Source organism: Simochromis diagramma, unplaced genomic scaffold (assembly GCF_900408965.1).
Source record: "Simochromis diagramma unplaced genomic scaffold, fSimDia1.1 OVJJ01000486.1, whole genome shotgun sequence".
In the NCBI taxonomy this organism is placed as follows: domain Eukaryota; kingdom Metazoa; phylum Chordata; class Actinopteri; order Cichliformes; family Cichlidae; genus Simochromis; species Simochromis diagramma.
In genome coordinates, this window is record NW_024387047.1 from 2,317,947 (window position 1) to 2,332,154 (window position 14,208).

General features: G+C 44.2%; 1 protein-coding gene across 1 annotated transcript in view; it reads right to left on the reverse strand.

Moving 5' to 3' along the window:
* Window positions 1-14,208, reverse strand: part of thada (THADA armadillo repeat containing) — a 114,012-nt gene that overhangs the window by 21,308 nt on the left and 78,496 nt on the right. Inside the window, exons 32-33 of the mRNA XM_040044668.1 lie at window positions 4,818-5,197; window positions 1,668-1,792 (exon numbers count right to left, since the gene is read on the reverse strand). Coding sequence (XP_039900602.1) covers window positions 1,668-1,792; window positions 4,818-5,197 — 505 coding nt within the window. The remainder of the gene's footprint in view (window positions 1-1,667; window positions 1,793-4,817; window positions 5,198-14,208) is intronic.

Below are 14,208 nucleotides of genomic sequence, written 5' to 3' on the forward strand. Positions count from 1 at the left end.
TGCAGCCAGTGAACCTGTGTGTCACTCCTTCATGGATTCCGGCTCCGAATGAGCCCCGACAACCTGACGGCGACAGCAGTGTGAGGGCTCTTTCACGAGCCGGAGAGAGGAAGGGAAAAAAAACAGAAAGAAGAAAAACAGAAAATGGAGGAGGAGGAGTGTGTGGTTGCATCTTTGCCCTGTAGTACATTCACGTCTCCATCCATCACATTTAAAAGCTGCCCTGGGATTTACTTGGGAACTGTTTTGACAGCAGGTTTTCAGTTAGGACTCACACAGTTGCCTCCCTTTATAACGAATCTAAGTTTGAGGGGGACCCAGCAGGGCCCGTATGAACGTAGAGAGTAGCTGTAGCTGTCTCCTGTATCAATAGCATGTACGAACATAACTTAAGAATGAGAAACGCTGTTAATTATGCATTAAAAGTGGGATTTTGAGGGTTAGCAGCACTGTAAATTTGAATGCAGCACAGAAAACCTCTTGGAACTGCCGGGAATTGATGTGGAATTTCACACAGCTGAAAAGCTCCCCCGTTCACTCCCAGCCCCTCCAGGCCTAGATGAGGCTATAAGTGTTTTGAGTTACAGGACGCAGACTTCACAGGCTGTAAACAGCTGTGAACTCTGGGAAATCAGTGAGGTTCGTGGGTAATCACGGGGCTGAAACTCTCTACTTCAGACTCACTGTGACGATGTCAGAGATGGATGTCAGGGCGATGAAAACCACAAGAACCAGAACTTAGACGTCTGAGTTCAAGGGTCAGGAGTAAATCTTTACGGATTCTGAACAGAAACCAAACGATACGCAGTGAAATAAATATTTGTCTTCAGGCCCTCTATCTTTACTCGGATGGACACAGGTCACCACGGTTTTCCGTGTTTTGCAGAAGGTCATAGTACCTGGCACCAGGTACTTTTTCCATACCTGCTCTGCCAGGGTTGTTAGACTGCATGCCACCGATTGGCTGGTCAGTAGCGTCACTCCACGAGTCATTAGAGTGTCTCATTTCCCAAAAATCAAAACCGCCATTCTTGAAACTCGACAACGATGGAAATGGCTACAAAAAACAACGCAGTCTGACAAAAAGCCACAAGCTGAGCAGCAGGTATCTCGTCGCTGTTCGTGTCGCATATTAATTAAGTCATGGGATGCTCAGCAGCGCTGCTATGATGACAGCCACGTACATTAGGTAGTACTGGATTGTAATGGAAAACCAGTCGACCCAGCTGCTGCCGAACAAACAGCAGTCTTCTGGGCCAAATATTAGCAGGACGTCAAAAACTGCTGCACGAGTTATCAGGTGTCTGTGACGACCATCTAAGGAGGAAACCTGCTAGCCAAGCTTGCTATAACCTTAATTCAATGTAATCCTATTTATAAAGCGCCAACAGCAACAATCGGTTCAAGAAGCTTTATATTAAAAGGTAAAAACCCTACAATAATGACCCCTTTATGAGTAAGCACGTGGCGACAGCGGGAAGGAAAAACTCCCTTTTAATAGGAAGAAACCTCCGACAGAACGAGACTCGGGGAACTATCCCGATCATCTGCTACAACCAGGTGGGACAGCTAATCACTTAGCACGTCTACGTCTTATCGAAATATGATCACTTCTGACATCACGGGGCGGTGTCCATCTTTTATATACAGTAGTTCTTTTTACTGACCTGTGAGCAGAGTTCTGAGCCAATGTTAGGAGGTGCAACAAAACCTCCTCCAGGGACAAAACCCTTGCACCATCCTTCCACGGAAGCTCGTCGCTGGAGCTCAGCACACACAAAACCTGCAGGACCTGAGAGGAGGAACGACATGACAGAGACAGCAGGAAGAGCGAGTAAGTAAGATACTTAAGCAAGATACACACTGATGTCATCAAATCATCCTTTTTCACCTCTCTGCCTCACGTACACACACATTACCAGAGCTACTGGTGAGGGAAGTTGCTCAGCGTCATCCATCAGCAGAGCTTTGGTGTCCTCTCTGCAGTGCTGCTGGCAAGTTGGCCCAAGGGTATTTTTACCCTTCTAGTCAGAGCCTCCCTATGCACACCCTAACCACGGGTACACAGCTGCCACACACACACACACACACACACACACACACACACACACACACACACGTGTGCGGGTGAGCACAGCAGGCACTAAGAGGTCTTGTGTCTACTTTTTGCATCTTAACCTTGTGCTTTTTACTGTGCCCAGTCACTCGTACAGAGAGGCAGGCAGCTCACTGAGCACGAGGCGGAAAAGACCTGTTTTTTTCCGCCGCGCTAGACGCCTGTTAAAACACACACACATCCAGGCGAGAACACATGTTGACATTCCAGCTGCATATCTCAATGATTATTATTTCTTTCAAGGCTCCAACCTGTTATTAGAGCTTTAAAATAAAGCTCACTTTATAAGATCTGTGTGGGCAGAGGGCAGGGCGAGCGGGTGCATGCAGCGTCTGTGTGTAAACATCTGCCTGCGTGCTGCACTTTATGCATGTGAGCACCGAAACATCGAGGGAGCGAGGTGGGCCCGTGAGGTTTCTACGCCGTCATTCTGACTGATTGATCTGATACTAATCAGTTACCAACAAACACTGATTACATCACGGCTGATCAGAGAGAAGTCACAAAGTTGCTGTTATTAATCCATTTGGCGAATTTAAAAGCTGTTTTTATTACACCGTCAATGAAAATAACGTGGTGCAGGAGGGGAGAATAATACTGAAACATACAGATAATTATGAACTCTCTTTCATTCTGCGAAGCATCTTTAAGCTTTGTTTCATTTTATTGTAATTATGTTGCATCGTGAGACTTTAAACAGCTTTTTCTCAGAGGACATTCTTCATGCAGAGGATATCTGCATGAAGAATGTCACAAAAAGCTGATGAGACAGGATTTTTTTTTTTCTTATGCAACAATTTATTACATTTTCCAGGTCCACAAATATTTTCCAACATAAATAAATCTGTATGTGAACGACTGACCTTGTTGGACCTTTAAAATCCGCTCTCATTGTAAGCACAAGGACACTTTGTTGAGGTATCATTCATGCAATTTACTGCATGTTGCAATAATAGATTTTATTAACTTTACAGGTAAAAACACTGAGCTAAGCTGGCTGTGTTAGCACTGCAAAGTAGCAGAATGGTGAACACTGTGAGGCAGATCATTTGAAACTAAATCAGTGCCAATAGTGGACTTTGTCTCAACAAAAACACAAATTACACTAAAATGAAATCAACCCAATTATGTAATGAAGTGGAAAATAGCTTGCTAGCATATCTGCCTTTATAGCAATGTTTTGCAGTCATTCAGTTACAGCATACTGCCCCCAAATGGCCTAAAAAGTCTATTTAGCTTTAAGCAAACTGCACACACACTGGCTCAAGAGCGCTAACCTATAAAAACAATGGCTCATAGTGTACACATAGATAATGATAATGACAGATAATAGTGTCCATATTTCAGACTCCTGTTAAAAAGTCACTTTGTGGCACAAAGTAGAGGCCAATACATACAACAGCTCATTTGTACTCGTCAGGGAGGTTGTGGTGGGCGTAGCCTATTCCATAGACAATATTTCATCAAGTCTATTGGTTCCTTTCAACTCCAGTGAGAGTCAGTAAATCACTGGCCAAGAAATGCCAAGACAGTGTCATTATTCATTTGGCCGCAGCATTTCTCTTTAACTGAAAAACTTCCAATATATATAATATAACCGCCCCCCCCTTCTTTGCAGTACTAATGGGATTATTTTAGTTGTAATCACAGCCATCGAGTGTGTATTTTTCACTGTTCATCCACCCGTCTGTCTGCTAACCCCGACAGCTGCTCTGACCATCTCTGCTGCTTCAGACTTTTACGGCCCGCTTTAACAAGCTCCCGTCTTGCGACATACTCGGCTGCCCACATACTCGAATATACACAGTCACAGTAAAGCATGCCAGCCCAGGCGAACAGACTTTCATAGCTGTAACATGCAAATAAATAGTGACGCCCACCCTGCACGAACAGGCACATTTGTAGTTTCCTGCTATAGTCTGTCCTGCAGGTCTAAAGAACTAGACCAGAGTCCATATATCTGCACGAGTCCTGAAAAGAACATGACTTTCCCTCAGCAGCTTTCCCATAATGCTTCACTGCAGATTAGGTTGAGCTATGGCAACTGGCCCATTGGGTTGGTGCGTCTATGGCGCAGAGGAGGCTCCACTTAACAGGCCCGACACATTAAACGTTAACTGCTGGCCTGTAAAGCAAAGCCTGGAGTAGAACGAACCCAAGCAGACACATGCCAGTCTGCAGCGCCGAGTGCTGTCAGCTCTGCAGGGGTGTTAACGGCAGACGTGACAGAGCGGGTCCGCTGGCAGCCTGTCCTCTTTGGGAAGAAATACAACCTTCTGTCCCCAAACGGGAAATAGGTCGCATTTTCCTCTCCAAAACCTGTTAGCGTGGAAAGCTACCAAGCCTCTCAAGACTCAGTGTAAGTAAGTGAGCGAGTGAGTGAACCAGCTCACTGCAAGTGTGCTTGGCGTTTCCCCCTGTGGCCGATTAGCCTCTCACGCAAGGCTCTGCGAGATGGATTGGGATTTTAATCAGTTTGTAACCAGTGTCGCTGTGATTCAGGGAAACTGTGTCAGATAGAAAAAAGGAGCTCACCATTGTGTGATGTTAGAACTTTAACATTATGCTGCTGCTGGCAGCAGGCGTCCACATATATATAAAACAACTAGACGTGTATACAGGCTCCCAAACAAAAAACACAACAAACAAATGAAACTCCTAGAATACATTTGTGTAAATCTGTGTGTGTGTGTGGTCTCACCTTGGCCAAACACTGTGGGTGAGTCTCATGAAGAGCCAGACTGGTCAGGTTAGACTGGGTGGTCTCATCCAGCCACTCAGGCCTCCTCTTCCTTTCCTCCTCCTCTTCCTCCTCCAGCTTCCTCAGTAGCCCCTCTAATGCCAGCTCCCTCACCTCGTACTGCGGGCACTGCAGCAGATGGTCCAGGAGCTTGGTCTTCAGCTGGGGGCCGTCCCAGAGCTCAGGGAACTCCACACCTGCGCTGAGGCCCACCCGAGCCAGGCTGAGGAGGTACTGGGTGCTGCCAGGCCCAAAGGTGGCAGAGGAATTGCAGGAAGTGACCAGTTCTGAGGCCGTGAGGACGGACAGAGTCTTCTGACGGAGTGTGCCGACCTCGGAATCTGACAAACGCATGAAACATAATATTAGCTGACAGCAACAAACAAACAGTTATTTAAAAGTCATTTTTATTCCAAACTTACAAAGTCAAACTTTTTAGAAACACTGCCATGTAAATTAAAACCGGCCATGTTATCTTCTGCTAGCATTCATCTGATGATATCATACTACAACGCTTTGGTTTAGTGCCACAAACCCACACGGAGCAACCCATTAATAATGCCAGCTGGCTCCTAAATGACTAACCAGCAAACATTTCCCAAACAGCATGGTGTATGTACAAACAGGAATCAGATGAGAGATACAAGTTACTGGAAATACCAGTTTCAAATAGGCCTCCGGAGCTCTGTCACACCTCAAAGTTGCACAGCACTGATACAAAAATAGCCCATCGCACAACCTACAGTATGATTTTATTTCTCGTCTCCATTGCTGCCTCTGGTTCAGATCCAGTATTCCTTTGAAAAAGGCCAAGTTCCTCTTAGAAGCTAGATCTGGTTTCCAAGTGCCTCTTTATCCTACTTGGCACCAAGTAAGCATTAGCCAGTTTCTACCAACAGGCCTTTGCTGTGAGGGCTTGTTGCTATCAGCGGTCATGCTAAAGCATTTTCATGAGTGTCTAATATGGTATTGATTGATTCATGACTTTTTGCGAGGTCACAGTAACATTATCACAGTGTCACAAAGCCTCATGGTAGTTGTAGTCTTGCTCCCAGTGCACACAAAGTGAGAATCTACAGGATAGATAACCCTCTTAAAGCAGCCCATTGGTCGAGTTCACACTCATGATCTTGATCTCTTTAGAGCTGTGTTTTTCATAGTTCTGTTTGTTGACATCCTGTCAGTGTGTACTTGATGCTTGGGCTCTCCTTCCCAAAGGAAGACTGTTCAGTGACGTCAGAGATAACATACGAGGAGGACCGCGACACTAAAAGAATCCTGGATGGAAATCTACCGGAGAATTCTGAAAAACTATGATGGATGTCTCCCGACTCGGCCAATGCCAAGAAATAAAAACTCTAATTTGCCTTTTCAGACACACCAACCTGGTCCTTGGAGTAACTCTGAATCACGACCGAAAGAGAGCAGGCGATACAAGTTTCCTCCAAAATGTGGCTCGCCTTATCCTTAGTTTTCCAGGCATACTGTATCTACCCTAGGATAGACCCACAACACGCTGGGAAGACTATGTATCTCACCTGGTTTGGGAACACCTTGAATGCAGGTGTACTTTGAACGTACCCCCCAAACTCTCCTCCTTCCCGTTATTATTTTCAGACACTACAATTTCTAAGCAGTTGTATTGCAGTCTGATTTCTTCACAAGCTAAACACACACACACACACACACACACACACCCCTTTGTGATGTGAACAGATGCATACAACAGGCCAAGCTGAAGAAGCCAGTGTCGTCTGTTCCTGTCTATTTTGACTTTTATTGGAAAGACTGCGTCAGTGTCTGTTTGGAAAAGCCCATGGCTGTGCCAGCCTGGCCACCTGTGAACACGCACCCTCGAGGAGTGATGGACACACATGTGCACACATACGCGCACACTTCCTGTGAAATATAAGAAGAATCCAGAGGCGGGGCAGCAATATAGTAACCCAATGCCATGCTAACACTGTGCTCCTCCCTACAGTACTGTTTCAAGACTCCACACAGACCCTGCTTTGACAGCCAACTCAATTAGTTTAACACACACACACACACACACACACACACACACACACAGAAAGCTTATGAAACCCAGTGCAACTCAATCTGGCCCCACAGCGCCACTCAAAATGTGGCTTGACAAAAGAGCGGGAAATGCCGCATTCCTCCAGAGATGGGCTGGGTTACCGTAGAGATGGCCAGGTTATTATGGAACCTGATCCTCAAAGGGGAGTCCGAGGCCAAATAAGCATAGCCTAATGGTTATAATGGCGGGGGTAAGGGCACAGTAATGACACCGATGATGAAGGGAGGAAAGAGAAGAGGATGACTGAAGGAGAAAGGGTGCGTGTCAAAAAGAAAACAGCTGTCGGTCAAGGTGGAACGAAGTGAAAAACTGTGTGTGTGCGTCAAAGGGTTTTAAAAACAGCATGTTGCCATTTGCTTGTCATATGCTGATACAGTCAACTATGATGCTCCGATCCTAGACAGACGACAACGCTACACGCACTCAGGGCGAGCAACCTGAGACGCAAGAGGCACAAAAATATGTTGAGTGAAGGTCAGCAGAGAAGAAAAAGGAGAAACTGAAAAATCCCAAACCAGGGAGGAAAGGACAGAGCGAGAGAGGAAAAACATCATTAGTCAGGATGCAAAGCTGCTTTTTTATGATGGTCTTTATTAAAACTAGAGTGGCGGAGGAGGCAGGAGCAGCCAAGCGTTGCCCCAGTAAATGAAAGGCGTTCCTGTGAGGGCCATTTCACCGCGATTTTTCATGGCTGATCATAAATAGCCATTGTTCTCCCACAGCTGTGTTTATTTAAAATCGGTGTCTGCACTTGTGTGTCTTCATTACGCTCGTGTGCAAACCTGCAGCTGGACCGTGGCCAGACTCCATTAAGCCGTATTACCATGTGATATTTCGGGATGCTCTGGGATGAGGTCGGGCTCGTGTGACTGCAGCTTGAGAACGGGGTTAATAAACGACACGTAAATGCAGGTCTAAGCGAAGAGCTTTAGTGCAACGTGATGGTGAATTTCACACATTTACAAACTGCTCAAAAGAATGTAAACTACTTATGGAATTAACTGTGAATTTTTAGCCATATTAGCAGCATGGCTCTAATGATGGCGGCACCGATTGTTCAAGACGGAAATATAAAAAACTATTAAATGGAATGGGATGAACAATATGTTAGGTATTGTTAATCAAATGACCCGTGAGCTATTTTGCCATCAGATTAATTGTAATTGTTTGTTGTTGTAATTCTAATTGTAAATAATTTTAATCTAACATCCCAAGTTTTGTCTCAACATCAGTTCAGAAGCCTGTGACCAGGGCAGATCCCAAGATTTTTAGAGCCCACCGGCCAGAAAATGTGCTGGGGCCCCCCCACTGCCTCAAACCACCATCTGAATATGTACCCAACCACCAAGTTCTTATTAGTCCTTTAACAACACTTCCTGTGCTAAAATAAGATTAAGCCCTTCTGCCGAAGTGATTAAACTCACCTTCATTGGGGATTTTTAAAAACCTTTTAACCCTTTTTGATAAATTATTACATTAATTTTCTCTTTATTGACTAACAGATTAAGTGAATAGTTAATGCAGCACTTTTAGCTGCTCCCTTACTCCAAAGGGGTTGCAGCCGTGGATGGATCCCCATATTTTGACCTGACAAAGCCTGATGCAAAGCTCCAGGTCTGAGACCATCACAGAGTATGCTCCTATTCTTAAATCAGGGATCTTTTGCCTGTCAGTGATATTAGCATTAACCATGAAACCACACAGCAATATTAGTAACTGATGCAGCGCTACTACTTTATTTAATTCAAATGTCATCCACCTCCTGATGACTTTATGGGCTCAGCTGCAAGTTTCAGGTCTTACTGAATAACATGAAGCTCGTTATGTGATCATCATCATTCTGAGAAACAGAAAGGAAGATGGACTAATGATCATCACAACTTAATAGTCAATAAGTGCGTGGTGTTGCAAGTTTCTCAGACGGAGACACCCTTCGCTTGTTTAGCACATACAGTTTTAAAACAGAGACAGCAACGGTGAAAACACTAAGTTTGATAACAAGACTTCACTAATCACTGGGTGACATCATGGTACAATCATATATTTAGCACTATATAGATTAGCATGCTATTTATTACATGCAATGTTCAAAATCAAGATGGTCCTCTGTTAAACATTAGCATTTAGCTTAAAGCACCGCTACACCCTCACAAACTGTTAGCATGACTGTAGGCTCTTGAAAGCTCTACAGATTTGTGCTGAATATTTGGCTTCAAGGAGCAACCTGATATCTCTAATAATCAAGGGGAGGCAAACAGTGGGGAAACGGCTCACCATCTCTCTTGTCTGAGCAGGACCACCAGAACAGTTCAATTTCTGGGCTCAGAGTGTGCAAAGACATACGAATAAAGAGAATGCTAACCACAGTAAAGCAAACATCGATCAAGGTCTGTGGTTATGCTGATTCCCCCTGCATATCTGTCATGTTTTAGTACATGAAATTCAAGACTTGAACAATCCTGTTTTACCCCGGTGGTATTAGCTTTTCATTGAAGACACCCAAATTTTCAAAGAGTACAAATACTCTGGAGTTCAAATTTTGGCAGTCCGTGAAAAACAACAGAGTGATTGCACACGCAGGAAAATCAAAAGCCTCGGCAGAGAGTGATGCTGCAGAGAACAGAGTTCATATGGTCTCAGACTTTGCTTATCCTGTGTGCACGCAGAAGAGAGGAACACAAGTGCTATATGTGTGATGGTCTGTTTTACACTAAAGGTCAAATATTTGAACTAAACGTAACCACAGCATCTGGTTTAGGTCAACCTGGGCCAACCTTGCAGTTTGTGGTTTATGGGAGGACGGGTACTGAGTGGGTGCAGAGGGTCAGCATTCTGCTCCAGGAAACACTGAACTCAACAGCTACATCCAGCCCAACACCAGAATCGTTTTCACCACAGCTCATTTTTAGAAGTGTCACTGGGAAATATACACACTTTGAATATTATGCAATGCCCGAGATCATATGACGAAGGGTGGGTGAGTGTTCTATATAGTCGTTTAAGAGCTGTACCACAAAACTGGGAGAAGAGGCGTGCTGCTGCTCTATTAGCGTTTCCCATAGCCCACTAAAAGCTGGTTGTAAAGACGCTTTGCTGTGTCGAACTAGAGCTCTGGCAAGATGCGTGCACGTGCTCTCACACGCAAGCACACAGCTGGATTTCACATCAGTCTCCACCGTCATTACCCAAACTGTGAAAAACAAACCCCAGACGCTACGTGTGTGTGTGTGTGTGTGTGTCTGACAAGTGTGAGAGAGCGGGCCCTCTTATTAGCCTAAAACACCAGCCCCACATATACATCTGTCCTAAAAATAAAAGGACGCTAAAACAAAAAGAGCTTTAAATAATATTTCGGAAAAACACCCCAAAAAGACAAAACATGAAATACAATTTTAGATGAAAAGAGAAGCACTCAAATTGCTTTTTACAACCACTTTTGTTCAACATTTAAGTGCTTTGTGTCTAACACTCTCACTCCGATTAACACATTGGGATCAACTTGGGGATTGTCCAAGGATACTTAGGAATGCAGACTGGATCAAACCAGTTAGCGCCGACCTTTCCCGTCTCATGTTTTCTCTACTGGCTGGTTTGCTAACCACAGACAAAACGGTGGGAAAAATTAACCAATGGTTCTCGAGTACGCTTTCTCTGCTCGCCGAGCAGGTCAGAAATCAGCAGAGATACCATATAAGCCACGCCCCTATTAAAAGCCAGACACCATTTCGAAGGCTTTTATACATTTCTTTGATACAGAACGCAGGCCAGGTCACTGTGGTGGTGATCCTCGAGATCAGCATTTCCCCAACCCTGCTGTATTTCACTGCAACTGCAGTCAGCCGTTCATCTTCTGCTGTGAGCTGGAGAACTGCTTCAGGTGACCATACGCTGAGCTCACTGAACAAAATAAGGGCTACAGTCGGCAGCTACTGTCTAAGATGGTGGAGCTCGTCTATCCTCCAAGTATTTAGTACTTTTATCTTATAGGTTTAAAATGCTCAATTTTTATTCCCAAAATCTTCCAGATCAATAGTCGTCAAGTCAAGTAGCCTCCTTTTTTTCAAGCTCTTAAGACTACCATGACCTGGATGACTACAAATCTACACAGACTTGTGGAGAACTAGTTAATAAGCTTGTTTTTTTCTAAACAGCTAAACCACTGCTTACTAATGATCCCTAAGCTTATGAGCTGTGAGCAGTTTGATTCGTGCACCCCAGTTTTATGATTATAACGAGGTAAAGCTCAGCATTTCACACAAAAACATTAACGATGAGGTCAGAACACTACCATTTAAAATGGTAAATGGTAAAGTCCAAGACATCTGCAGAGTGGTGAATTCTACAGTATTTCATAGGAGGAGGGTGAGCAAGTTATTCAGCTCTTGGCACTAGACTGCAGATGGTGCACAATTCCCTAGAAAAAAAAATCTTAAAGCTAAATGAGTGGAAGTATCCAAATATAGAGCCACACGGCTTACCAAGCTGTCACACATGAACATCAATCAGATGTGCTAAACCTTCTTGAAGCCTAATTATGACAACATGGTTTTTTGGATGCACTAAGAATAAACTTCAAGGCTTTTTTCTTTTTAATACAGCACTCACACACCACACATGTATGGCATGTACAGCGAATGTGACAGGATGCTATAATGATTCCTCCTCTCCATAATGACTGGGAAGGGATTGCTTTGTAACTGCACTGTAGAAATCCATAATCTTCAGCTGTCTCATTCTGAAAAATGCATACTTTTTAAGTTACTATCTTATTAGTAGGTCGCTTCATTGTTTACAGATTTTTGGAAAGCGATGCAATCGGGTGGCGGCATTCAGAGAAGAACACAGTGAGCAGTCAGTCCTTGGAACAACCAGGATGAAGATAATCATTTGCTTTCATGAGAACTGCAAAAATCAAAGAAGCAGCAATGAATAGAGCTTGTTGTTGACTGCAGTGCTGTGCAAAAGTCCTGAGCCAACACTCATTTCTTTGTATTTCGATCGGAAAATAATTATTCTTCAGTACAGCCTGAACTCTCCCCAGGAAGCTTTGGAACGCTAACTTTTTTCCACTCGATAAAAGCTAACGTGAGGGTTCCCGGTGGTTAGGGCCAAATGCAACTGCATGGCAGGATGCAGTAAACGGACCAAACTTCAGTCAGAAGAACAACTGAGATAATCCATCCACGTACGAGGTTAGTCATTAATATACTGCTGCATAGTTACATCGTAAGGTTTTAAAAACTGAGCTTTAAAATGAACAGCGGTAATAAAAACCGAGAGAGGCCGACAGTGATCACTGCCTTCTTTTAGGGGCTTGTTCAGATTAAATAGAACAAGATGCAAAGCATTCAAACATGTTAAAAACACAAGAGTCTTAATAAATGCAGAGTAGTTTGGACCCGGAAGCAGGATTCATACGTCGTCACTTAAAGACCGGATTCTGTTCTGTCGGGATGATCATACACTGCTTCAATAATGTTGCAGTCCAGGCTCTGGGGACGACAACCCATAACTGATATTGTTCCATTGTGTGTTTTTCTATCCACGTATGCTTTTACTGCATTGGCAGAGTGTTTGGGGAGCAACCATTCCTTTAAAAATAGTCAGGTACAAGAACTGGACAAATAAAATGATTAAAAAAAATATAGTTCAAAAGCAAAACTTCCATATGGAGACTGGTTGTGTGAAAAAGTCTGGGTCCTTGGAAACAAACAGTGAGGGGTGGCTTGAGACTTTTGCACAGCACTGTAGATGTTGAAACATTGGTGCATCAGAAAAACCACTCAGTTAAACAAATCATTGATTTTAAAAAGCGCAACGACAGGTATCTGCTCTGAGAAGTTACGATGCCTCTCGCCACTAGCAGCATCACACCTCTGTGACGGGAAGTTTAGATCTATATGTAAGGTGGATTGGCAGATGACAGCCGTGCTAACTAGTGCGTTTCTGCACTTTTTTGACCTAGAATAGCAGCCGTGCCGCAGTAAACTGTCATATAACCACTCAACCAGAGCGGTACCTAACCACACTCTCACAGGCCTGTAGACTCTGACCTACAAGGAAAGAAAGCTGCTGCTACTAGCACTGCTAAAGCTAGCCACACTCTTGAAACTGCATCCACCAAATTAACGGCCACTAAAATATATCTGGAGACTCATTTTAGTATTTTGTACTTGTGCATCCACTTCAAGCCAGTCACTGCTAACCAGCTAGCCTTCCTGTTGTGTGTTTTCCAGGGGTGCTCGTGGGGGTCCCTGATAACTGCTCTGTTTTTAATCACAAAGTAAGCCTACTTAGATAAAAAGAGGGAACCGTTATATGGTTATATTAAATAAATTATATATTTAAATAAGACAGTTGTACGGGGCACATGCACACTCATGAAAAAGATCTTATGAACGATTCAGAGACAAATCACAGCAACATTTAAAGGATGCTTAAACTGTACAAAGATCCAATTCCTGGTTGCAAATGGCTAAACGTGCAATATTTATATCAGGGATGTGAGACTGTACATTGAGGGCAGCACGGTGGTTAGCACTGTTGCCGCACAGCAAGAAGGTCCTGAGTTCAATTCCACCATCAGGCCGGGGTCTTTCTGTGTGGAGTTTGCATGTTCTCCCCGTGTTTGCGTGGGTTCCCTCCGGGTACTCCAGCTTCCTCCCACCGTCCAAAGACATGCAGCTTGTGGGGATAGGTTAATTGGATAATCCAAATTGTCACTAGGTGTAAATGTGCGAGTGAATGTGAGCACGAATGGTTGTCTGTCCCTGCGACAGACTGGCGACCTGTCCAGGGTGTACCCCGCCTCTCGCCCTATGACAGCTGGGATAGGCTCCAGCGCCCCCCGCGACCCTGAAAAGGATAAGTGGAAAGGAATGGATGGATGGATGGATGGACTGTACATTGTGAGCCACATACAGCCCACTTTGATCTTGAGTGGGCCGGACCAACAAAACTCCCCTTTCTGCCAGCGTAAAGAAGTTAAACTACACACGTAATCCTTGATCCTTCCTCCAAAGTTTTGCAGTGAGCTGGACTGGAATATTTGCCCGTGTGACAACCCTGATGTATATGAACAGGGGTCTATAAAACTGATTTTGACTTTTTTTTCTTGACTTTTCCTCTAATTCTTTTCCTCCTTTTTTCAAGTTAAAAGACTAGAAAATTGAAGATCGTGTCTACACACAGCACACGAAAACTGATGGGGCTGAAAAGAATTACAGTACGTGTTGCAGTTTACCAGAACAGAACAAATTAAGGCCAGAC